This window comes from Achroia grisella, unplaced genomic scaffold (assembly GCF_030625045.1).
Source record: "Achroia grisella isolate CSIRO2021 unplaced genomic scaffold, CSIRO_AGI_Agris_v1 utg794, whole genome shotgun sequence".
Lineage (NCBI taxonomy): Eukaryota > Metazoa > Arthropoda > Insecta > Lepidoptera > Pyralidae > Achroia > Achroia grisella.
This window is the reverse complement of record NW_026713026.1, coordinates 3,908,615-3,934,187: the sequence shown is the minus strand read 5'-3', so window position 1 is coordinate 3,934,187 and position 25,573 is coordinate 3,908,615. Positions and strand designations below refer to the sequence as shown.

General features: G+C 31.5%; 1 protein-coding gene and 1 long non-coding RNA gene across 2 annotated transcripts; one reads left to right on the top strand and one right to left on the bottom strand.

Annotated features, from left to right (window-relative positions):
- Nucleotides 1-11,435: 11,435 nt before the first annotated feature.
- Nucleotides 11,436-23,842, bottom strand: LOC131851614 (carbohydrate sulfotransferase 11). The gene is made up of 4 exons (XM_059202133.1): nt 23,340-23,842; nt 22,174-22,431; nt 18,174-18,378; nt 11,436-12,752 (listed from the first exon to the last, which is right to left on the bottom strand). The coding sequence occupies exons 1-4, from the start codon at nt 23,601-23,603 to the stop codon at nt 12,523-12,525; spliced, it is 957 nt and encodes a 318-aa protein (XP_059058116.1). The 5' UTR covers nt 23,604-23,842; the 3' UTR covers nt 11,436-12,522.
- LOC131851615 (uncharacterized) lies at nt 18,325-22,794 on the top strand. The gene is made up of 3 exons (XR_009357895.1): nt 18,325-18,415; nt 22,299-22,438; nt 22,560-22,794. It is a non-coding gene; the product is annotated as an uncharacterized LOC131851615 (long non-coding RNA).
- Nucleotides 23,843-25,573: the final 1,731 nt, after the last annotated feature.

The window sequence follows — 25,573 nt, the reverse complement described above, 5'->3', positions numbered from 1 at the left end:
GTAATTAATTATAATATATAATTAATTTTATATCTAATCTTATTAATCTTCTTAAATAAAATTTACCAACGACATTTCTCTGAATATTGTTTAAACACAATTTTATTCTATAGATTACAAATTATCTTAATATTAATGTACTTTTTATGATTAGAATTTGTGCAGCATTTTAACATACCTTCTGATCGTTGTGGGTTCGATTCCCGCGCTATACATATAATTAATAGTCATGACTATTTTTTATTGAGGGTCTATTATGTGTTTTTATATATAAATGTATATTTAAGTGTTTCTATCAGTTCCTTGCACTTAGTACAGCTCTACTTAGTCTGAAACTGTTGCTATGACTTATATTATTTCCAATGCCGGATTAAGATAACGCGAGGCCTAGCAAGTTCCTTCAAGACTCTAGGTTTACCCTATGTTAACCTACGCTAAATGTAAAGGAAAATAAGTTAAAGATTATGGAACAGTTTTGTTGTTAATTCTTTGTTCTATTAGGTACTCTTATGTTCAGATAGGATGATGGGGCTCCTTAGTGCGTGGGGCTCGTAGTAAATGTTATCCGGCACTGACTATGTCATGGGTTATTATATATTTTGAATACTGATAGTGAAATCTATATTACATTGTGTTAAAACAGACATGTTACATTGTGAATAGGATAGATAATAACATCTTTATCTCACCAAATAAATAAATATTCTAAGAGTAAATATTGTTTAGTAGTTAGATAATTAAAAGTATAATTTAATAGACTATTACTTTTGTTAGGACAATTCACACAACGCCATCTAGTCCCAAGCTAAGAGCTAGTATAATGGGTACTAGACAACTGATATAAGCACAGTTCTATTTTGTTGTTATTACATAGATATTGTACATAGAAAACATGCAGATCGATACAAACTATCATATTCATGAATAAAAATGTTTGTGCCGTGCTAGCAATCGAACCCGCGACCATCGGAAGTAAAACTGTATGCTACCTTAATCTACCGGCATTAAGGCTAAGTTTAGTGGTTTTTAATAAGAATATTTTAAGAACAGAACATTATACCCAGGTAGACTTCTGTTTGGTCTGCCTGCTTCATCTATTTTAGACGCTAAGGACTTTGCTTTATAATCTATGTTTGTTTGATGGTTTCTAATACCTTATTATACAATAAAATTATAAATAAAAGGACACAATTGATTTAAAGTATAATATATACGTACATTGCCATTACGTATAATGGCGAACTTATCTCAAAATAGGGATTTCTTCCAGTCAACCTTTGAGTGACAGAGGAGTTTTGGAATTGTGGAAATAGGTACAATAAATAATATGCTTCACAATGAAATATATATGCAAAACATATATAAATTAATATATTATAAATAATAAGAATATAAGTTACGTTTTGGTTATAGAGTCAGATATGGCAGTTAAATCACTAGATACCTCATTGATGCTTTAATCCCCGAGAACGATAATGCTCGATGTCTACCACTGGCGTGGAATGATGATAGGTGGTGCCATCGATGTATATAGGCCACAGTTGCCCCATTATAAGGGTCGTCAGTTTGTTTGCCATTAAAGTGAGAAATAAAAAAAAATACAATTCTTTCTAGACTTCAAAAAGGCATATTTTCCGTATGTATTGCCGACCCCTGAAATACCCAAACAAACCTACCGTTAAGGTTTTTTAATGGTCGGCAAATTATTAAATATGCCTTTCTGAAATTCGCTACTGCGCTATCAAAAAAAATGTACAGATTAAAATTTTCCATGCTTCCATTGCTAATGATATTAGCCAACAAATCAACGTGGTTGCTAACTGCCTAGGTTATATTTCATAAATTAACATAATCTAACTATTTAAGTATTTGTGTTGTACAAAACACGCTAGTAATTACATCTATTCTTATTAGAAAGACACCAATACGTTCGTAATATAATAATAACCATTATATATGCGTAGGTACTGTGGCAAAATAAAAAGGTCATAAGCCAAAATTACAACGTTAAACAGTATTCATTTGTTATCGCAAACATAACATTTATCATTGATCAACTACGTTTTAATTAAAGTAAGCATTTTTATGGATTTAGGTATATAATTAATAGGACAAACTAACGCATATTGAATTTGTTATTTCAATACTTTTTATCATAATAAACATAATTATCTAGATTAAATTAATAGCTGTATTTTAATACAACGTAACAAGTTCAGCTGATTGGAGAAATATGTACCTGTCTACATGTACTCTATTAAGTTGAAAATTCATATTTTTTTATTTATACTTTAATGCACATAATTTTAAATCACATATATGGCGGACTTAACACTAGTCAATCATGGGTGGTGCAGAGAATAATAGTTGGCGCTGCAAATATAAATATATTAAACGATACACACTCAAATATATATGAATAAATAGCCACATACATAAATACATATTTAATAATCTGACAATGAAATGTCACATACTGCCATAAATAAAGGAATTAAAATGAATATAACAGTGAGCAAACAGGACACAGAGGAAAGGTTACAATAGCCCAAGAGCCCACGACTGCCAGACATACGTCATTTTAATAAACGTGAAAGTTCTTGTCTGTGTGTCCCCAACACAGGTAAGAACGATCCCCAAATATGAAACCTGGATCGTGGTTCCTTTGGCAGGTACCAGGTAACAAAGGTGTAAAAAAAATCATACCAAATTCGTTATTTTAAGAAACTCCATATTTTCATATATTGTTCGTAGCACTATTATAACTTGCGCTGCTCATTGCCAGACACGTAGTGTGGTTCCAACCCCCCGCCGGACCCCCCTAAACTATACTATTTTAGAAATAAACTTACGTCATTTTAATAAAGCTGAAATTTATATATATTATTGAGAGTTCTCTCAAACTGAGTTTCCTAAATTGCCAGACAGTTTTCTTGGTTCCTTATCATACCAGACTCATTGAAACCGTATATTGGGTAACAACGGTGTATACAATTTCATATCAAATTCGTTATTTTAAGATGCTCCATTTTTTCACATATTGCTCGTAACAGTATTATAACTTGCTCTGCTCATTGCCAGACCCTTAGTGTGGTTCCAACCCCCCGCCGGACCCCCCTAAACTATACTATTTTAGAAATAAACTTACGTCATTTTAATAAAGCTGAAATTTATATATATTATTGAGAGTTCTCTCAAACTGAGTTTCCTAAATTGCCAGACAGTTTTCTTGGTTCCTTATCCCACCAAACTCATTGAAACCGTATATTGGGTAACAACGGTGTATACAATTTCATATCAAATTCGTTATTTTAAGATGCTCCATTTTTTCACATATTGCTCGTAACAGTATTATAACTTGCCCTGCTCATTGCCAGACCCTTAGTGTGGTTCCAACCCCCGCCGGACCCCCTAAACTATACTATTTTGTAAATAAACTTACGTCATTTTAATAAAGCTGAAATTTATATATATTATTGAGAGTTCTCTCAAACTGAGTTTCCTAAATTGCCAGACAGTTTTCTTGGTACCTTATCATACCAGACTCATTGAAACCGTATATTGGGTAACAACGGTGTATACAATTCATATCAAATTCGTTATTTTAAGATGCTCCATTTTATCACATATTGCTCGTAACAGTATTATAACTTGCTCTGCTCATTGCCAGACCCTTAGTGTGGTTCCAACCCCCCGCCGGACCCCCCTAAACTATACTATTTTATAAATAAACTTATTTTATTTATAATGTATATAAATTACAGCTTTATTAAAATAACGTAAATTTATTTATAAAATAGTATAGTTTGGGGGGTCCGGCAGGGGGTTGGAACCACACTAAGGGTCTGGCAACGAGCAGAGCAAGTTATAATACTGTTACGAGCAATATGTGAAAAAATGGAGCATCTTAAAATAACGAATTTGATATGAAATTGTATACACCGTTGTTACCCAATATACGGTTTCAATGAGTTTGGTAGGATAAGGAACCAAGAAAACTGTCTGGCAATTTAGGAAACTCAGTTTAATAGTTCTCTCAATAATATATATAAAGTTCAGCTTTATTAAAATGACGTAAGTTTATTTATAAAATAGTATAATTTAGGGGGGTCCGGCGGGGGGTAGGAACCACACTAAGGGTCTGGCAATGAGCAGAGCAAGTTATAATACTGTTACGAGCAATATGTGAAAAAATGGAGCATCTTAAAATAACGAATTTGATATGAAATTGTATACACCGTTGTTACCCAATATACGGTTTCAATGAGTCTGGTATGATAAGGAACCAAGAAAACTGTCTGGCAATTTAGGAAACTCAGTTTGAGAGAACTCTCAATAATATATATAAATTTCAGCTTTATTAAAATGACGTAAGTTTATTTCTAAAATAGTATAGTTTTGGGGGGTCCGGCGGGGGGTTGGAACCACACTACGTGTCTGGCAATGAGCAGAGCAAGTTATAATAATGCTACGAACAATATGTGAAAAAATGGAGCATCTTAAAATAATGAATTTGACATGAAATTGTATACACCGTTGTTATCCAATATACGGTTTCAATGATTCTGGTGGAATAAAGAACCAAGAAAACTGTCTGGCAATTTAGAAAACTCAGTTTGAGAGAACTCTCAATAATATATATAAATTTCAGCTTTATTAAAATGACGTAAGTTTATTTACAAAATAGTATAGTTTAGGGGGGTCCGGCGGGGGGTTGGAACCACACTAAGGGTCTGGCAATGAGCAGAGCAAGTTATAATACTGTTACGAGCAGTATGTGAAAAAATGGAGCATCTTAAAATAACGAATTTGATATGAAATTGTATACACCGTTGTTACCCAATATACGGTTTCAATGAGTCTGGTATGATAAGGAACCAAGAAAACTGTCTGGCAATTTAGGAAACTCAGTTTGAGAGAACTCTCAATAATATATATAAATTTCAGCTTTATTAAAATGACGTAAGTTTATTTCTAAAATAGTATAGTTTAGGGGGGTCCGGCGGGGGGTTGGAACCACACTACGTGTCTGGCAATGAGCAGCGCAAGTTATAATAGTGCTACGAACAATATATGAAAATATGGAGTTTCTTAAAATAACGAATTTGGTATGATTTTTTTTACACCTTTGTTACCTGGTACCTGCCAAAGGAACCACGATCCAGGTTTCATATTTGGGGATCGTTCTTACCTGTGTTGGGGACACACATACAAGAACTTTCACGTTTATTAAAATGACGTATGTCTGGCAGTCGTGGGCTCTTGCTCTACAAGTTCAGATAATGTTCCCGTAATTTACGTTTGAAAGAAAATCTACTCGTGTAGATTTTAATATGAAGGGGTAAGTCGTTACAAAGTTTGATTGCCTGAATGGCGAAAGAATAATGGACGAAACCAGACAAATATGACACTCGAACCGAACTATTTTCACAAAGAAAAAGAGATCTAAAAATAAATTGTGAATTAATATATTATCATACTAAATAGTTCACATTACCGAGTAGTTAGACTAGTTTCTATGAAGGTTTCCAAAAATATTCTCGTTGTTGCTGTAGGTAAATTATCAGTTTCATATACATATGCTATCGCTGCCTTCAACTTCATATAACCTTTACGATTAGCCCAATATATGTATATAGTTTTTCCAGAGATAAACTGTCGTTTCGTGGGTGTCACTTATTTCTTCCACCAAACAGCTTGCTTTGTAAACTGTGATTCGGTTGTAGGGCGCACTCTAAACTGTTATTTTCACTACCAAGTCGCAATTAGGAAGTGAAATTATAGAATAAGAATCATGAGTAATTATAGGATAAGGGCATGACATTTTAGCCCTATGGAATGGCAATGCATGAGTGATATTTTAGGGGTGTCACGTGATAATGTACGTATATAAATGATAGTTAGGGGAGCGAGGAGCAATAGCGCTCCCCGGGTAATGGCGCTCACCTCTGTAACTCTATCAAAATGGAATGTAGTAACACGCCACGTTGCTTAAAGCATGAGGATAGGTAGCCTCTAAAAGACAACAATGCAAACAGACAGTCAGCTCGCGTCATGTGATCGTGAAATGCGGATTTTCGTTTGCGGTCAAACTGATCTAATTTTTACATAAGTGTTTATGGCGGTAAGTCTAAAATTTTAATACTTATTTAATTATTAAGTATATTTTTATGCTAATAAAACTATTCTATTTTATGGAAATGCAATCAATTTTTAACAATTGCGCATGATTTTTTTATTTTCTAATTAATTACAAAACGACCGGGTGGGATTTTATACCGCTCACCTGAACGCCATTACCCCTTTGTGACTTATTTTATTTATTGTTGTAGATATGCTAAGAAAACGTCAAAGGATCTCCGCTAAAGTTGTTAGACCATAAAGACCTTCAATCAGCTAAAACTATGATTAAAATAAGTTTGTCCAAAAGAAAGAAAAAAAAAGTGATATAAAATCTTAAAAGAAAAATTTACATGAAATTTCTTCTATAAGATAATGAAGATAAAGAGATCCTTTGCGACGATGACAGTGACGACAAAATGAATGTGGATGACATAAATTATAGTAAATGTATTATTTAACAGGAATTTGGAAAAAATATGAATTCTGGTATCGCTGCACCATCTGCGGACTATGGGCTCGTGCTACATGTTCAGGGTGGGATTCGCAGATAGATACATATGTGATTTATGTATCCAAGGATAAAATATTTTTATTTCTAATTTATCTTACCTCTAACATTTATTATTATTTTATATTATATTGGAATAATTGAAATTGATTTGACACGTAAGCCTATATTTATTTAATTGAAAAAGGCTAATTTTATGTAGAAATTAGGATAATTGGGGATTGTAGATTTTACTTTTAAGTATGACCTTATGAATATTTCTTTAATTAATATATTTTACTGGTTATTAGACATTACCCCGTACCTACCCTGAGCGGCATTACCCATAGTCAGGGACAACGCCGCTCAAACATGTTTTTTAAATAATGTCTTCCTACAACTAGTAGAATAACGTTATACGCTTTTGATATTAAATTGTTGGTTACTCGATAATTAAAAACTTTGTTACTTTTCTTAATTTTGATTTGCAATAAATAATTTAGGTATAAAATACACCATCTTTCCCTTATTCCCTTACCGCTACTATTAGATGAGCCATCAGTTTGTTTCCCATTCTATTATTCTATTTTCTCAGTGTATTAAATCTCTTAGTTAATATTATTCAATAGCTATTTTTTTAACGTAGTACAAATCGTGACGTTGATTATATAGCATCTATACATGTCCCATTATGTTTAGAACAGTGGAAACGTTCATCGTCTGGTGATCACAAGTTCGATCCCCGTACAATACAAGAGTTATCGAGGCAATGGACTCGATACAAAGGCGAAGTCTCGTCCGAGAGTAAGGAGTTTGGGACGTGACTTCGCCTAGGTTTCTGTATTCTACCGAATATACAACGGATTGTATATAATATAGCTACCTTCTACCATCACACCGCTCGCCTCTACAAGGAAATCATCCATCACAACCTGCGGCAGTGCGGTTTCAGAGGAATTTCCAACCACGCAATCTTATATTGTGGATTGAACAAAAATTATAAATGTATATTATATACGTTTATAGTTTTTATTCAAAATATATTCATTCAGGTCAAATTTCTTTTATACTGGTTCAGACGTTAAGTCGTGAAAAGGTAACCAAACGGAGAGATAGTTACACTCTCGTATTTTCATATATACCTAATATTAGTATCTTATGAATAAAACATAACGTGAGATTTCTTTGGTGATAACGCTCTGCTACAAATGACGTCATAGCGTATTCTGAAATATTGATCAGGTGTTTATAATGCCGTTTATATTTCATATCCATTTACGTTATCATAGAGTACTTTATCTGACCAACGATCACTATTTTCAATCAGTTGGTCCATTATCTAATCTAAGAGGCACTATACAAGTAGGTACCATTTTTTGCTTAGATATGTATAAATTACTGTACCTACCAAGTTCATCGAAACAGGTTAGTATTGAATTACATCATTTCATACATAATTTTGCGTACAATGCAAATAATTTAATAAGAGCGTCATACGTTATACGAAAAAGCCATAGTAGGTAATTATAGAAAAATTAATTAAGGGCGGCCAAAGTCCAAATTCTATTTTCTATTTATATAAAAGTGCCTAATTATTATACATCATTAGATTACAGTGTCAAAATATGCTGAAGAGTGGATGCAGAAATGGACTTTGTAATGTCATTAGGTATTCTATATCTATATATCTTCAAGCCAGATCTCTTAGAGGTAGCAGAGATAACCGAGTGCCTTCTGTTTTTAGAGAAAATTTTATTTACCTTAATTCTACTCCATCTCTCACAATCCACGTGTCAATAAGGTACATCAAGTACTTACTAATTATGTAGACACTGCTTTAAAGGGTGAGAGATTGTTACGAAATTACTGGATATGTGACTGTTTGTGAATGCAAATAGCTAAATTTTGTAATTAAAAATAAAATTATATAAATTGAAAATCGAACGTCACTCACGGAACAGAAGCGAGGTAGAGAGACCGAGGATATCTCTGTGTACTCGTATATTTCATTCGTCAAGCAACTTGCTTTGTAACATGTTTTACGATTAAAGTTGAGATAAGGCAGTGAAATGACAATACCGTATATTCGCATAGAGACGTCAAATGGCTAATCCTCAGAGCTAGCTAGAGACAGCTACCGGTTTACGCTGGCGGGGTACAAATTCACCAGGAATTTATCACGATGGTTTCCAGGGGAAATCGCGTGGAGGTCAACGTGACATGGTACATTGCTAGTAATAGGGTCATGAGTCCGCATTACAATCCCCTGCCCCCGACAGCTACCGGTTGTTTAGTAACAATTAAGGACAGATCAACTTCGGAATGACAACCTGATTGTCGACATAACTTAGTTATGCATATATTGGCGCTTCGTCGGGATAGCTTGGAGTTTTTATTGAGTCTCACTGCATCCGCTTGTCTCTCCTGGGGTGGGCGGGTCTCCACGAGCAATGTAATGCATAGCAAAGCAAAGCAAGTAAAAAAAAAGGTTATATCGTAAGGTTGTTAGCTATTTCATTTTTGGACACATTGTGATGCTTGTTGTTTTCTATATGCCGTTCAAGAGGATAAAAATGTTATATATTAGCTTTTACTTTTACTTACCATGCTACAGACATTCATAAAATTATTATAATTGTAATTACACCTACAGCGAGGTGCATTAATTTTACAGTGCGGTGCGCACAGAAGATTGTAAGCTATGAGTAAAAGCGAATAGAATTTAAGTAATTTAAGGTAATAATAATGAATGTTTCGTATATATCAATGTATATACATTCCACTGCATGGCGGATTCTCCTCAATATACTGAGTTTAAGGTCGTAAACAAAGATTAGGGAATAAAAAAAATAAAAGAAATATATAAATTTAAATTAATATAATTATTGCATCAGTAATACGAGATGAACAACAATACATGTACTTTGATAACTTATCTATAACTTGGTATAAGTACATTGATAACGATTTCAATACGAATATCAACACGAGCTAATTAGTGACAAAATTTTGAACAAAATATATTGCATTCATTAATCCATTGTTACTCCTATTATTATCACAGAAAACTTTGGAACACCACCAATAATATTTATAATATTGTACGGAGGTTAAAAAAATAGTTTTAGATCTAAGCGCATTCGCACACTGGTTGTAGCGCAAGCGTACTAACAGGAAGAATATAATAAAATATATTATTTTATATTAATGAGTAAACGCTCACAAAATTTCGCGTTTATAATATTAATAAGATATTAATAATATAAACGCGAAATTTTATCAATATGGATGGATGTTTGTTTCACGCAAAAAACTACTGAGCGGATTTTGTCGAAACTTACAGTAATGTAGCTTACACATCAGAACATATAGGTTATAAATATAACGCGGTGAAACCGCGGGCACATCTAGTAAAATTATATATTAAATAACTTTCTTTTACTTTTTAATATGTAATTATTAGTATATGACGTCATGAAACTCAATGTTTGTTATCAATCTCAATAATTGTTTATGTTACGTTTACTTATCTAAGTACAACCCAGGAATGAATGCACTAATTTTGTTTATAGTACGCGTACAAAAACTACAACGTCTTAAATATAAGGTTGCGGTAATATTAATTTATTTATATGAACGTTGGTTTGTAATTCTATCTATAATACATTACAACCTTAAGAAGATTCATATCGGAGAGTCGTATATAGGTACAAAAATAAATTGTATGTACCGTCATACATACGAAAAATCTGTAATATGTACACGTGACGTCACATGTATCCAATATTTATATAAAATTCTTACAACATAATCAATTAAATTAGGTAATTTAATAAAAACTTTTTATTCCATAAATAAAAAGTTTCTAGATAAATCCCATATTCCCCGAAGGTAGTACTTATTAAATACTTATATCGTGTACAATTTACTATAAATATACCATAATTATACATTCCAAGTTTTAATTATATATCGAAATAAATAATTATATATAGAAATGGAATAGTAAATCACTTCAATATGAATAAAAATTATATTATCTTTACATATAATAAAATCGAAAAATCGTGGTAAGACGAAAATATTTTAAATAAATTTTCTTCATTATATACATCTTTTATATGTCTGTCCCTTTCCCACAAAGGGGGCGATAATTACTTAATTTAATTTTTTATTACACCGCCTAATAATTATATAGTATAGATTCATTATTTATTGTCCATCAATAGCCGATGGTCATCTAATGATGATGATGAAATATCACCATCATTAGTTGACGATTTACAATTGTACCGTAGTCGCGGTATTTTATTAATTTAAAAATCATTTCAAATTGAAGTGTATACTAAACTTACACATTCATATATATATATGTACACCAACCTAAGAATTATAAACCAAGCACACTGACACAGCTGAAATAATTTTAAATATATCGTAAAAATGAAATCGAAAAAAAGAATTGTTGTTAAGGATTAATTCAAACTTAATTTTGATTTAAAATTAATATAAAAAATATATATACTTGTAAAAAGTTTTCAATATCACCCAAACAGCAAATTCGATCTAAAAACGTCATTGAAAGACTATTAGATGTAATTCCGATTTCATTTCAATTAGATTCCTTTAAATTATAAGGTTATACATAATGGGTATGACAAGTCAGTAATATTACCTATTCAGGATACTGAGAGAAATATATTCACATATTTTTTAAGATTTCTATACAATCGGTCTTCAAATTACAAGTATTTCATTCGTAAGTTATACGATTTGTCATACTAATTACGACTAACCTATGTCATACAAAATCAATATGTAATGTAAAAATAAAATTTACTTAAATATACAAAACAAGAAATTGTGTAAAGGTTTATGCTGTTTACCGGACTGTTAGAAAATAATAAAATAAATAAATAAGCCTGGATAATTAACACAGTTAGTGTTATGGGTACTAGAGAACTGATATAAATACTTTTTTTTGTACATATATACATAATATACATAGAAAACAATCATGAATATAAATGTTTGTACCGTGCGAGGAATCGAACCTGCGTCCATCGAACGTAAAGCATTGTGCTAAACCGCTATACCATGGAAGCCGTCAAAATTATTAAGAAAACCATCTTATAAAAAATGCTAACAATACTAATTTTTGTACTGGCAGTGTATGGTTGATTTTGTTTATTATTTGATTACATGATAAGACTATCATTATGCATCTAATGTATAACATAATAAACAACATAAATAAATACTTGATACAGTAAATGTACTTTGTATAAGGGATTTAACTTTTGATATTCGTAATCTTAATACGATTAATTTATTTGAAATAATAAAGATATATATGTAAATTAATTATACAAAATATATTTTGTTACTTGATCATGTGGCAGTTGTTTAAGTATGTATAATTAAACGAAACAAAAAATGGAGATACACCATAAAAGTATATTTCCGATTGACTAAAACTAAAAAAGGTTAAATTAATTATTGGGCAACAACTTTGCGACAAACCTTCGATCATCGTTTTATATTATTTTTATAAAATTGATCTGTTTTTCCTTTAGATTCTATATGTATGAGTAAAATAATGTTTAATAATTATTACTTTATTCTGACAACTTTAATTGCTTACTTTATATTTTGTTATCGTTAACAACGACACAATAAATTGAAATTATCGGTTTCTTAGTTTTTACACTAAATGTATGCCAAATACTACCTCATGTATTTTCTATATAAAAAGACAACTAAAACAACATTCTTGTACCTATTATATTACAATAATTGCACCTTAAATTTAGTACTGGCACTATTAAACCTGACTAAACGATATACTACATTGTAATTCGTTTATAAAAATAAATATAAATGCATAAATCCGGTAAGATTATAAAATTATATTAACCTAAATCGAACCCCACTATGTTATCTAGATCGTAGCCGAATATCCTGTAATCGTTAATGTACAACTTGTACAGTTTCCTGATGAGAGGCAGGTCCAGCTGAGAGAAGTACCTGTATAGTTTGTCAGATGTGCCTGATGTGTGGGTAAGCTGCGGGAACCTGATGGATCCAGCGTTGATAGTGTTGAGAGCTAAAAGAGAATCCTCCAATAGCGTCTCGTACTTACCTACAAAGAAAATATAGTAATCAATTCTTTTGTTATTGGAATCATAAACAACCTGATGGTATCTGGTAACCTATGCACATGAATAGTACTAAGAACATCATGTTCTCATGCGACGCCCGCTTAGGTGCCATGCCGTTGTATCGCACAGTCATTCATTTAGGTATTCATTCTCTGCCACTTAAGTTTTTGGTATGAGTCATGCCTAGTCTATCCCTTCTCTTCTAAACAAAATCGTATCAACCTAAGTGTATCATATTATTTTAGTCCAGGACAATCTATCCGATATAGATATTCTTTATGTAATTCTAATGATAAAAAAGATAACGACCTACCTAGTGGTGCAACTGTCGCCTATATATCTATGAGGCCTGTTACAAATATAGCCGAAATGCGTTGTCATTCCGGAAGACTAGAATTTTATATGCCTCTGTACCCTGCAGTTTTAATAAAAATAGAAATAGAAATAATCTTTATTCAAAGAAACTTAATATAAGCACTTTTGAATAGTCAAGTTTTTTTATTCTACCGCTTATTCGGAATGCAGATTCATCACAAGAAGAATAAGTAAGAAACTTGTGTGTTGCTCTTTTAAATAAATATTGATTTACTTATATTTAATTGTTGTTGTTGTGTTTAATTGTTATTACAAGGATTAGGCATGCGACAATCAACATAAAAACCGCTACGCACTTAATCTCTGTTCAATCAGATAACATTGTCAGCGCTATGAATTTTAAGTTAGATATTTCTACAAATTTCTACAAAAACATTATTATGATTTATTATTGGCTCATCCTCTAACCGGAACACTGTTTTACAACTGAAATTGAAGAGACAGATATACCCAAATAGAAGAACAAAATCTATCTGTGGTCGATAATCATCAGCACAAACTGGTTAGTCCAAATATTGGGCAAGTAACATATACATAGAAAATCAGATTAAGACAGTTATATCAATGTATATAAATGTTTGCATAGACCGAGGTCGTCATAATCGCATTTCCTTAAAGTACCACATCCTAAAGTGTTAAGTGTTTAAACCTAACAATACGTAGATGTCGATATGTTATCCGGTCAAGGAAGCTACAAGTATGTATAAAGAAGCACAGTGACGTAAGTGGCACCGGTTTGTGAATAAATATGTAAATGAAGTCAAAACTGAATATAGTGAAGAAGTTTGTTGAAACTGAAATCATTGTTTTAATCAGTATTTTATTGTCAAAAATGTGATATTACATGACAGCACAGAGAAGTCTGTTCTGTGAAGAAACCTATTAATGTACAAGAAATAAATACATATGGTATTACTCATATTAATTATCTGTGTCTGCTACTTCATACAAGTGATATTCAGAATTACAAAAAGTTATAATATTTTGTTTGTAAACTAATTGAAACAAAACGAACGCAAAATATTACGGGAAGCTTCGTACAACACATCGTTAAGAGAACAGGATTCAAATCGGATAAATCATTTCTGGAGACCAGCGTGTACAGACAAATAATCGATAATTTTAAAAAGAAAGTACAACATATACTAATTGTTACTGTGGATAAATATTTATTTAATAATGACTGTATATACAAGAAAAATAACGTAATTATTTAGAAACAAAATTATTACTTTTTTTTATAAAAAACAGTTATTTATAATAATACAAAAACGAAATACGATTTCACAAGACAAATTTATAAGCTCATGGATGTCCTATGCATCGCAATCTCTGAATAATTTAAACAGACAGGCGCTCTAATTTCTTTAATTTATCGGGAACATACTCGTAATATCTATAGTCATATTTAGGATTGCCATTGCGTAACACACCATTGTCCGGTTTGCTCCGAATAGTAGATATGCATTTGGTATATATATATTTTTTACCTATACAGCTTAATGCAATACGGCATTGTCTGACGTTTTCTTTTTGACAATTTCAGATAACGGAACATAGGATGACAACAAAATTGTAGTAAAACAGAACTACTCTACTCTACTAAAAATTTGAAATATAAAATGTAGAATAATTTTGATTAGCTACCAACTATCAATCTGATCACCCACTATTCTGTTTGGAAGTACAAATGCGTTGGGAAATTCCGGAGTATTTATTTGATTAACTGCAAAGTTTACGCCTAGCAATTTGGACTAAACTACAAAAATGCAGATTGCGCAGTGGATTTTTAGCCTTTGTATGTAAAATTGTTACTGCGCAGGTCACATGGTATTCGACCATGCTTACCTAATGAGTTGGTGACCAAATATTATTATTTAATAAATAGTGGTAACGCGAAAATTGGCTATTTGTCTGTTGCTTTGGTTTCGCGTAAAACGGCTGGAGGAAATAGGTAGAGATTTTTATACATTTTCCTACAAATTCGAAGTCATGTGCAGAGCTTGTCTAAAAATATATTAAAAATTCTATGGTCATCGACTACTTGGCATCCAATCGGTAGGGCCGGTCTGTTAGGCACAAATATTTGGATACACTCCACATACACCACGATTAACAACTGAAATAACAACTATCGGCTGCAGCTTGTGATGAGTGTTTCTCTAGAGCTGTGTAGGGATTCAACAACTTTATCTCCCCGAGGTCCAAAATTGATAAATTCCGAATAAATTCCCTGGCCAATCAGGTATCAAGACATTTCGTGTTTCAATACTTCAATATTATGAATTTAGCTTGGCAGCTAAATGCTGTCAACAATAGACTTGTGAATATAAAATACTAATTGGTTCATCGGTCAAGGTCTAACCGAGACAATGCGTATGTCATATGCTATTACGAGCGATCACTATTTAAGTCTAGCAACGTCTGGATTTTCTGTCAAATTATAAAGGATGTTTGTTTCAAAATTATAACTTGTGGACGGTTTAATACACAGATAGAACATTTTTTACTTTTCACGCAAAATCACGCGGGTAATACCGCGGAATACTTATTTTACTTCTCAAGATTTATAACAGATTAATTAAAGATTATTTATGTTTCATAATTCATATTTTTTATTACATGGTACATCAATATAGTTAATTTGTTTAGATGCGGTATGTTTCAGGTCTGTTATCTGGATTACTTCATTCATGATTTTTAAGTTAATCAAAAAGATCTTATTTATTTGTATTAGACGGCTGGCGCCAGCAATCTGTTTTGTGTTTAAAAATATGCAAATGGTTGTTCTTGGAATTCTAGACTTGTTGTAAAACTTTTGCAGAATCAAGGGGTTTGTTAATAAATGACAAATATATGTATGTGACGAAATTTGAAATATTGTCTGAAACTTCAATTTGTTTTCTGATGAACTTAGTAATGCTTTTGGTTAGGTTAGTGACTACTTGTTCAGTACCAGGAAACTATTATATATTAGATCTCAGTGCGGAAGATTGATTTTTAGCTTCAACCCATTTGAGGTTACAAGAGAATAATTAATGCACAAAAAGAGCTAGGAATGACGATGTGCGGCGGTATTTCCAAATAATATTGATCGCACTGACAATTTGAGTTTGACAAAACTATCTGAAATTTAATATCCACCTAATCCGCAATTCAAGTCTTCTTCGTATTGTACACTTCATTTCAGACTTTTAAATGAAATGGAACTACTAAAAGATTATACAGCGCGTTCAAAATTCTTGTGCAAGATTTTGTTTTCCGATACCTCGCAGAGCCCACGTATCACCATATTTAAATAGTAAAGACCTTATGAGTATGGAAACACGGCGTAAACTACACTTTGCCAGCTTACTATTTGAAGTTGTAAAAAAAAAAGATTCCCGAATATCTTTACGAAAAAATGAATTTCAGTAGTCGTCATTCACGCGGCGTTCATTTGATGTGCCCCTCACATAGAACGGCAGCGTTTCGTGGTAGTTTTCGCTATTCTGCTACGAATTGCTGGAATAATATACCTCCTCCTATAAAAGATTCCTTAACTGTGCAGATTTTTAAAAATAAATTTAAAAAAATACTCCTCCTCACTCAGAAAACTGTGCCGTGATGTGTCTGCACTCCAAGAGCGGGGTAATGCAGGGTATCCTAGTATCACCAGAATTTATGTTTATGTTTATTTTATGTTTTCAGTGTGTAGTTTATGTTTGGTTTTTATTTATATATGGTATTATGTCGTAAATGTTTGCTTTGTGTTGTCCGCCTGGATTTATGTATGTATGTGTATTATTATTATTATTTTATTATATTTATTGTATATAAGGTGTCCGCTGAAAACCAGCGTCGTGGCACCCCGTCACGACATATGCTGAGCGGAGACCTAGTTGGTACTCTAATTATTAATATAAAATGTAAACTTAATTTTAAAAATTATTTTCAGTGTACCAATTAAACAATTTTCTTTCTTTCTTTCTTTCTTTCTTTCTTTCTTTCAAAAAAAATGTGGAACTTTTAAACTGGCAGCTATCTAACCTACTTGATCGACTATCGTTGACCTTAAATGTTGACATAAAAAGGAAGCGTGGGGTTATCTGTGAGGGTGATATAATGGTCATAGTGTCTCTCGCTGTTCGACTAAATGATTTATATATCGCTGTATTATTTACTGCACACAATCCTCATACCGCGTTTCTGCCCGCGTGATTGCGGGTAGTAAGTATCTTAGGAGTATGAATGATAACCAAATGTCATGATTTATTAACCGTTTTTAACTCATCACATTTGTGAGACTCCCTCCCTAGTACGACATATGTGATGTAACAACGGGAGGGGTATAGACATATTTTAGGTGTTTCGTTGACAGTTCAAATTACGTGTTTTAATACTAGGCAACGCGCACGTGACACCCTGTGTTTCAGACATCTACAGGCTACGGTAACCATTTACCATCATATGGACTGTATACTTGTTTGTCACCATAGTAGTATAAAAAGAAAACTTAGATTAACTACATTTTGAAATGTGAAGTCATGAAATGTTTGTCGCTCATTTAACGCTTGACGTAATGTGATGGCCTCATATATGTGATCTAGGATACTTACAACAAAAAAGAACGTCATATAACACAAATAACTGCATCGTTCCAAGTGAAGCGCGTACACACACCGTCAATTGTCAATTGATTTCAATTAATCTGTATATTAATACGTGAAGCATAAACATTGTAGTCTTTACGAATATTGCGCGGACGGAAAAGTATGAAATTTCAAACACCAACAAAAACATAACACAACTCAATAAAAAAAGTATTACATATGTATTTGTCTCAAATACAACACACGCATATACTCTTTTGTTTATAGTTACAGTCTGTGGTCAAATTGAAAATAGATTAATATTGTTTGTCATTCATATTATTTGTCTATAGTCTTTGACAATACAACCTTAATAATGTTCAAACTTCTAATTTGACTTACTGAGCGATCACTACACTAGTCCATATAGAATTATGTAATTACCGGACAACTTACCAACTAGAGTGTACTTTATAAGGCACGGATGGCACAGGTTGGTGATGGGCTGCCAGTGTTCATTGTTGACCACGTCCGCCAACTCCTCGGAGCTGTTCGTGAGGAACAGCGCGAACTCTTTGAACGTCACGTCATGGCCAAGTTCTAGCGACTCATTCGATGGATTCTCGCGGAACTCTTTTATTATACGGCGTCCGACGCGTGTCTGAAACAGAAACTTTATGTTAACCCTCAAGTATGATGTAAGCTTATGTATATAAATTATTTCAAGTAAAGAAAATTAATAGATAGAGCCACACTTATCACCTAGAATATAAAGACTGTGACCTATTCTTAGGCCTACCAAATATAAAAACAACAATTAAAATTGGTGTAACACTGTTTTATTATACTATATTCTTTATGTAATCAAATGGCAAAGAAGCTAACGGCCCACTTGATGGTGAATACCATTAGATGGGCCATCAGCTTCTCCAGTGTCAAGTGGCTGTTACCTGAACAGCACTACGGACATAATGTTATCATGTGACACAACACCATACGACTTCTGCATTGCAAATCTAGACGACTATATCATGTTTCTTATCCTGTAAATCCACTACGTAATCTACCACTGCAATAAAAATACAGCTTACAAAGCAAGCTGTTTGACGTCTGAAATAACTGAGACTAAGGTTTACACAGACGAGATTTTTATGTATAAGACGATATTTGATCTAAAGGGCTTTTAGGTATATTACCTTTATCATACCCTGAGTGGTTTACAGAAATATAGGTACTGAAAGTTGTATCATACATTTAGAGAAGGACGTACGTAAATGTGTACGTAAACATTTAACTTTCCAATCTTGAGCCGAGTTAGCAGGTTAAAGATACAATACAATAAAATGTCAAACAAGCCGACATCCGTCAAATCATATCATTTAATCATGTAGGACAATTTTTCCCTATCGTCCAGTTCAATATACAGATTCAATTGAGAAGATCTGGCAAGAACATCACTCATTACATTGTTTACTTATATGTAGGTGTCTATGAAAATCCCGTGCAAAAACAACTATTGCCATGAACGCTCGTCATTCAAGTAATCGAAAGTCGAAACTCAAAGTCACAACTATCCCTATGTTATATATGAATAACAATAATCTTGTATCATTAATGTGTTGCCATTCCCTAAGACTAAGTTTTGATACCTATGTACCTTATAATTTCAATGGTATATCTCCCTCCAAAACCATTAACAAAGGTTACAAAGCAAGCTTGGCAATTGAAATATAATACTTAGAAGAGTTTATATATTTATTGATTGTATATATATTTACCGAAGTACAGTTTCACTAGGTAAATCATATCATTTTTAAGATCACTATTTTTACTGTAATAACTCTATTGTTTCTATTTACAAAAGTAAAACGGGACTAGAACTGTGTACGTAGCATAATAGATGTAAACGAAATGAAAATTTTCTTGATGAGTAATATCAACAATGAAATCGTAGATATAATTTAAGTAACATTCGTTTTTATTGTTGTAATAGTAGCTTCTCATGGCCGAGGTTATTGAGTTATGTTAGTTACATTATAGTTTTACATTCGTTTAATACGCTATGTTTAACATCGGAAATATTGCTTGTTCTTATTTTGCTGAGATATTTTGAGATATTCCGAAAGAGTAATAGATTAAAAAAGTGCGAGTATTCAAAAGTGCAATTGACTTTATCTGAATAAAGATTCTTTTTATTCAATTCGTAATAAACAAATGACATATTGTCCGATGCGCGAGGTATTAATTCAGAACAAAAGTACATACACTTATCAACAATTTTTATATATTTTTGACTGTGATTGGTATTCCAGATAATCGCAAATTCGTATCTCTGAGGGCCGGATTATCGGTTCTCTACTGTATATTAAATATTTATATCATTATTATTTATGTATATATTTAAATATACTTTATTATGACTTATTATTATGACAGAAAAATGTAAAAATAGCAGATAAAAATATTAATATAAAAAACTTGGGTTTTTGGTAAGTAAAATGTCGTACTATTAATTTATTTTTGATTTGTTTTATTTTACCTACATGTAGCGCGGTGATTAGTTAAAATATAATATCTACACTTTTACAATTCATTTTAAATAGAATTGCTTACTATCTTCTGTATACAGTTCGTAGTCGTCTTTTCTACGTTTCTAGTAGGGAAGACACCATACTCTTTCTATATATTTTAGATTCATGATTTCTCTGTCTATCACTCATTAATTTTTGTTTACATAACATTAATTAACATATACCTATACTAAGCTTTATGCGTAGTCACGGTAAAACCAGTAGAGAAAAATTCGCTGTGCGAATTAAGTTCAATATGTCAACAAGTTCAAAAGATGAACACACAAACAGCAAAAACAAAGAAGAGCCAAATATAATAGTTTGAGAACTAGAACTCCGACAAGACTCAAAAATACTAAATTTTTTTTAGGTTTCTTTCGTTAATATTTAAAATATAAATCATACCTAATAGTTAACAAAATTACAAAATAGTAATGATTATAAAAGGTTTATCTTCTTCTATAACAATTAAAATAATCCTACAAATCAATTTAATTACATATTGGGATGTTTTCAATTTTTCTGTACATATCTAAAAATAATGTAATAAAAACCAATACGATATGAAATATTATGACCATTACATATTTCACGTTATTATAAATAACTAGATGTTACACGCGACGTCGGGTCGTCTAATTTTATGAGATAAAAGAAAGTCTGTGTGCTTGTGATATATAATACCATTTACTTTAAGATAAAATTTCATTTATATCTCTTCGACCAGTTAGTGCAAATGTAATAATATTTATAATATTAGTATGACTATGATTGGGGTTATTTTATATGTATTATATAATATCGTAGCATTCAAATAGAGGACACTAATATTAACATGAAAATAACATTTGTATAATATGTATTGCAGTCATCCTGAAAATATATATACCTATATATTTATAATACATTATTAATCATCATTAACATTACATTACACACATACATTACATATTCATATCTATATAAATTTAAGTACATTGTAAATATTAATAGCTACAGTAATAATTTATTATTAATAAGAAAATTATTGTATAAATTAGTTCCAGAGATAGGAGAGTAGAATTCATACATATAAGGTCATGGCACAGACCACAGTGAACAATATCAGATATCTGAGTCAGAAACTCATTTGCAGCAATTTGGGTTTGGATATTTGAATAAGATTTCCCACATTCGTAGAATCTTCAAAAGGTCATATCAAAACTGTGTGAATTATTATGCCTTGTTTATTTTACAATATGGATGTCAATGCTATTATAGTTATACTAGCTGACCCCGCAAACATAAATTTAAAATCGCTATTGGAAAATAGGGGTTGATGGTTTTATTTTATCTGACTGAATAGACTAATAGAAAAGTTTAATATACTTATGTAATTTGTTTTATTGCATGTTTAGGAGTGTAATAAAGATTTATTTTCATGTCACTAATATCAATTGATTGTAAATTGATTAATATCAATTGATTATAAATTGATTGATATCAATTATTGTAATTTGATTGACAAACTATTAAAATTATTTAATAAAAATTATCAAAAATTATTAATAGATTTAATAAATTCCAAGAAACAAGACAACATACTTAATAATTTATTAAACCTGTTGATTTTATCAAAAAGTAATATTATAAATGAGAAAAGAGTATTGTTGTTTATGTTGTTCACACCTATACCGCGCAATTAATTATGATGAATTTTTCTTTAGATAGAACTCTTACATATGTTTGGAAAATATAGTAAAAACCACGTAGAAATAATTACAAAAAATAGGCAGCGAAACAAATGAAAACTTGATTCATCTTGATTGAAATAAAATGAAAACTGCTTTATTTTATGTATCTATAGATAAGGATCTAAATATTATTAAAGAAATATAAAATCTCACCTGGAAGTATCTAGCACTTTGTGTTACACCCTCCAACTTATTTCTATATGCTGACAGCAACCTTTCAAATGGATTCCTAACTATGATCATCTTTTGGTAGTTTTCTAACATGTAGTCCCTTTCAGGTTTGCTCACTGTGCTCATGTTCCGGAACATTCCAGGGGTATGTGGCACACTGGCAGGTATTGACAACACATCTGTGCTGTTCCATTTATCGCCCAGTATCATGAGGATTCTCTTCCAATTTGTGCATGCCACCTGATAAGTAAATTATTCATATTCATTAAAGTTGCTGTTTTATAAAAGTAATGCATAAGACTAATATTAGAGTAGGAACATTTCATACTAATATTATACAACTTAGTGTCTTTTTCTTTCTTTTTCAGAACTGGACACATATAAAGAATTTTGACACAAAGATAGATTCTAAAACAAAAATGGATATAGGGTACTCTTTATATAAAAAAAATAGACAAAGTAGGAACATCTATGATTTAAAAAAAATAGTACTTTTATGATTTTGTTCATGACAGACAAAATTTCTTATCACATGCATAAAAAATCATGTTAGAATTATTTTAAAATTCATATCAAGTTTAGCATCAGAGATTATGAATATTATTGGGAAAATATAAATCTTAAATTTATATGCACTGAAACCATGAAGGAATTGGAAAATATGTGATTAAAAATACATTGGGGTCACAGTTTCATATATACTAAAGTTGTTAATAATATTTTATACTTAATTGCAATAGATGTTCTAATTTTACATATAGCACCAACATTAAGACATTTGTTTTAATCTGAGACTGATTTAGGAGTTCAGTCTGTGAGTTATGTATTTTACAGATAAAACTGTTATTACTTAATTCTTATGAAATCTAATATATTGCTTTAGGGGGGAAAGGTGGTTATTGGTAATGTGGATTTATGATCTCATTGCTAGCAATGTACCATGTCAGGTTGACCTCCACGTAGTTCCCCCTGGAAACCATCGTGATTAATTCCTGCTGAATTTGTCACTATGGGCTAACTAACCTGACCTCATGTTCATCTTATCATCCTCCACTGGTGCACCGCCAGCGTAAACCGTTAGCGCAGGCGGGTTCACCATTCCATTATCATCCATAAAAAAAAATATATATTGCTTTTAAATTACTCACCTTTGGCACATAACAATAGAGTAACTTATGATTATCATCAATCAAAATGTGTTCAAGTTGGTTACCAGGCAGCTCATCCAAATCATATTTAGGAGGGAACCGCTTGCAAGCATCTTGAATGAGTTCTTGACGTGCCAAGTTCAAGGACTGGGTCAACTCTAAAGAGTGTTCATTGTCTATATCGTTCTCACTAATATCGCTAATTTGGCCGCGCACACAAAACAAAATGTTCAACAACACAAGATAATACTTTGAGACGTGCATCTTTAATACAAATTAGTGTCATGCACTAACGATAAAGTAATGAAACTTTCAGAAAATTCTCATTTTTATTTAATTTGGGGCACGAAGTCATTAAACAAAATAAATAAATAAATTTAAAAATAATCTATATAAGGACTTTGAGCTATAAAATTTATTTTATGTTATGTTTAACTCAAATTGCAATTTATATATTTTCTAAACAAATTATTGGTGTATATTTCAAACACAAATCATGAACTGACGTTTCACACAACTGAATTGAATAGTAGAGTATTATAGTACCGCATGTCAAGGGAAATTGCGAAAGTGTTGCCAGTTAATCTGATAATTTCCCCACATTTTGTCCTTTTCTTTTAGGCTGCTTGATCCGTAAGTGGTCTTGTTTTTTTTTTATACCTTGATATGTGAAACTGAGTACATTTTATTTAATTTACGCCGTTTGTTCTACATATCTGATTTATTTTGCCAGAAGGTTTCCGTTTTTATATTTTTAAGATCTGTATTTAAGATTTTTTAATTTTCCCATCCTCACAAAACCCCTGAATTTAGGGTAAAAAATGCCCAATCTGGCATTACTAGCCACAGGCCACAGATTAATTATGTATTACTAACATTAATAGCAGACAGGTTGTATGGTCTTATACCTTAGCCTTTCCACTTGTGGATAAAAGCTGTTATTAGGAACAGACGCATACACAGAGTAGTTCGCATCCCAAAGATAAGGTGAGTTTTCACTATGATTCTTAAATATTACATGACCTCTTTTTTCAATTATTATCTTATAATGTAAATATCGAATGTATTCCATCACACTCCAATATAAAAAAGACAACGTAAAGCAAGAAAATTTTGCATTAAAATTAAAATTCAACTAATAATTGTGTATAGTCGATATCCAATTTTTTTTAAGTCATTTCAATAATTTTCTTTTGAGTTTCGCAGTTAAGTATGTACTCTAATAATGCAGCAGAACTTGCTCCAGTAATTAAGAAGTATGAAAAGTAATAGAATCACAAAGTATATTGAAATTGAATGCAACTAATAATTTTAATATTAATATATTTTTTATCAAATAAACTATTACAAAGTGTACATATTATATAAATCAGCATATTAATATTTTTAGCATGAAAACAAGTTTAAAACCTTGTTTAATTAGGAGTTTCTCTTTTTAAAGTAGTGAACATAATGCTTGATCATTATAGGATTTAATTAAAATTATAATGGAGTTTTACGCTGTTACCTAATTAGGTGACCAGTATTTAAAGAAACACTATTTATCATATTTCCTTACACACATTACTACTTCAAATAAAAAAGAATTGGAATTTATCTAGACACGCGGTAGCGTGTCAAAGCCGAGTTTCAAGTAAACTGGCAAGCAGCACCGTGTGTATATTTACACGAACCATTTGGAGCCACTTTTGACCCCCTCATAACTCAAAAACTCTTTCACACAAACCTGTCAAATTCGGTTCATATATTGAGACTTGCGAGATAAATATGTGTTCCAAATTTCATAAACATATCTCAAACGGTTATTTAGATATTAATGTCCAAAAATCGTCATTTTTATCATTGATCAACTATAGATCAAAATTATAACCCACTTCCAGATGACCTAGGAAGTTCAAATTTGGCATGCAGATAGGTAATTAGGTGAATATAAAGGAAAAAATCTGAAACTGGTAAATAGTTATCATTTTACTACAATTTTTCACTTTAATTGATTCTATTTCAACTTATACTGGACGAATACTAAAATTCTATGAAAACGTCGATAGCCACCAATTGACATTGATCCCTGGCGAAATATCTCATCTTGTACTGGACGGAAACTAATATTGTATGAAAACGTCGATCATTACCAATTTACGTTGACCCCTTCACATCAGTGTCGATAACTAGCAAACTTCAAATATTGCATTGAGCGGTAAACACTAGTTGCTATAATTTAGATTCTGTCTAAA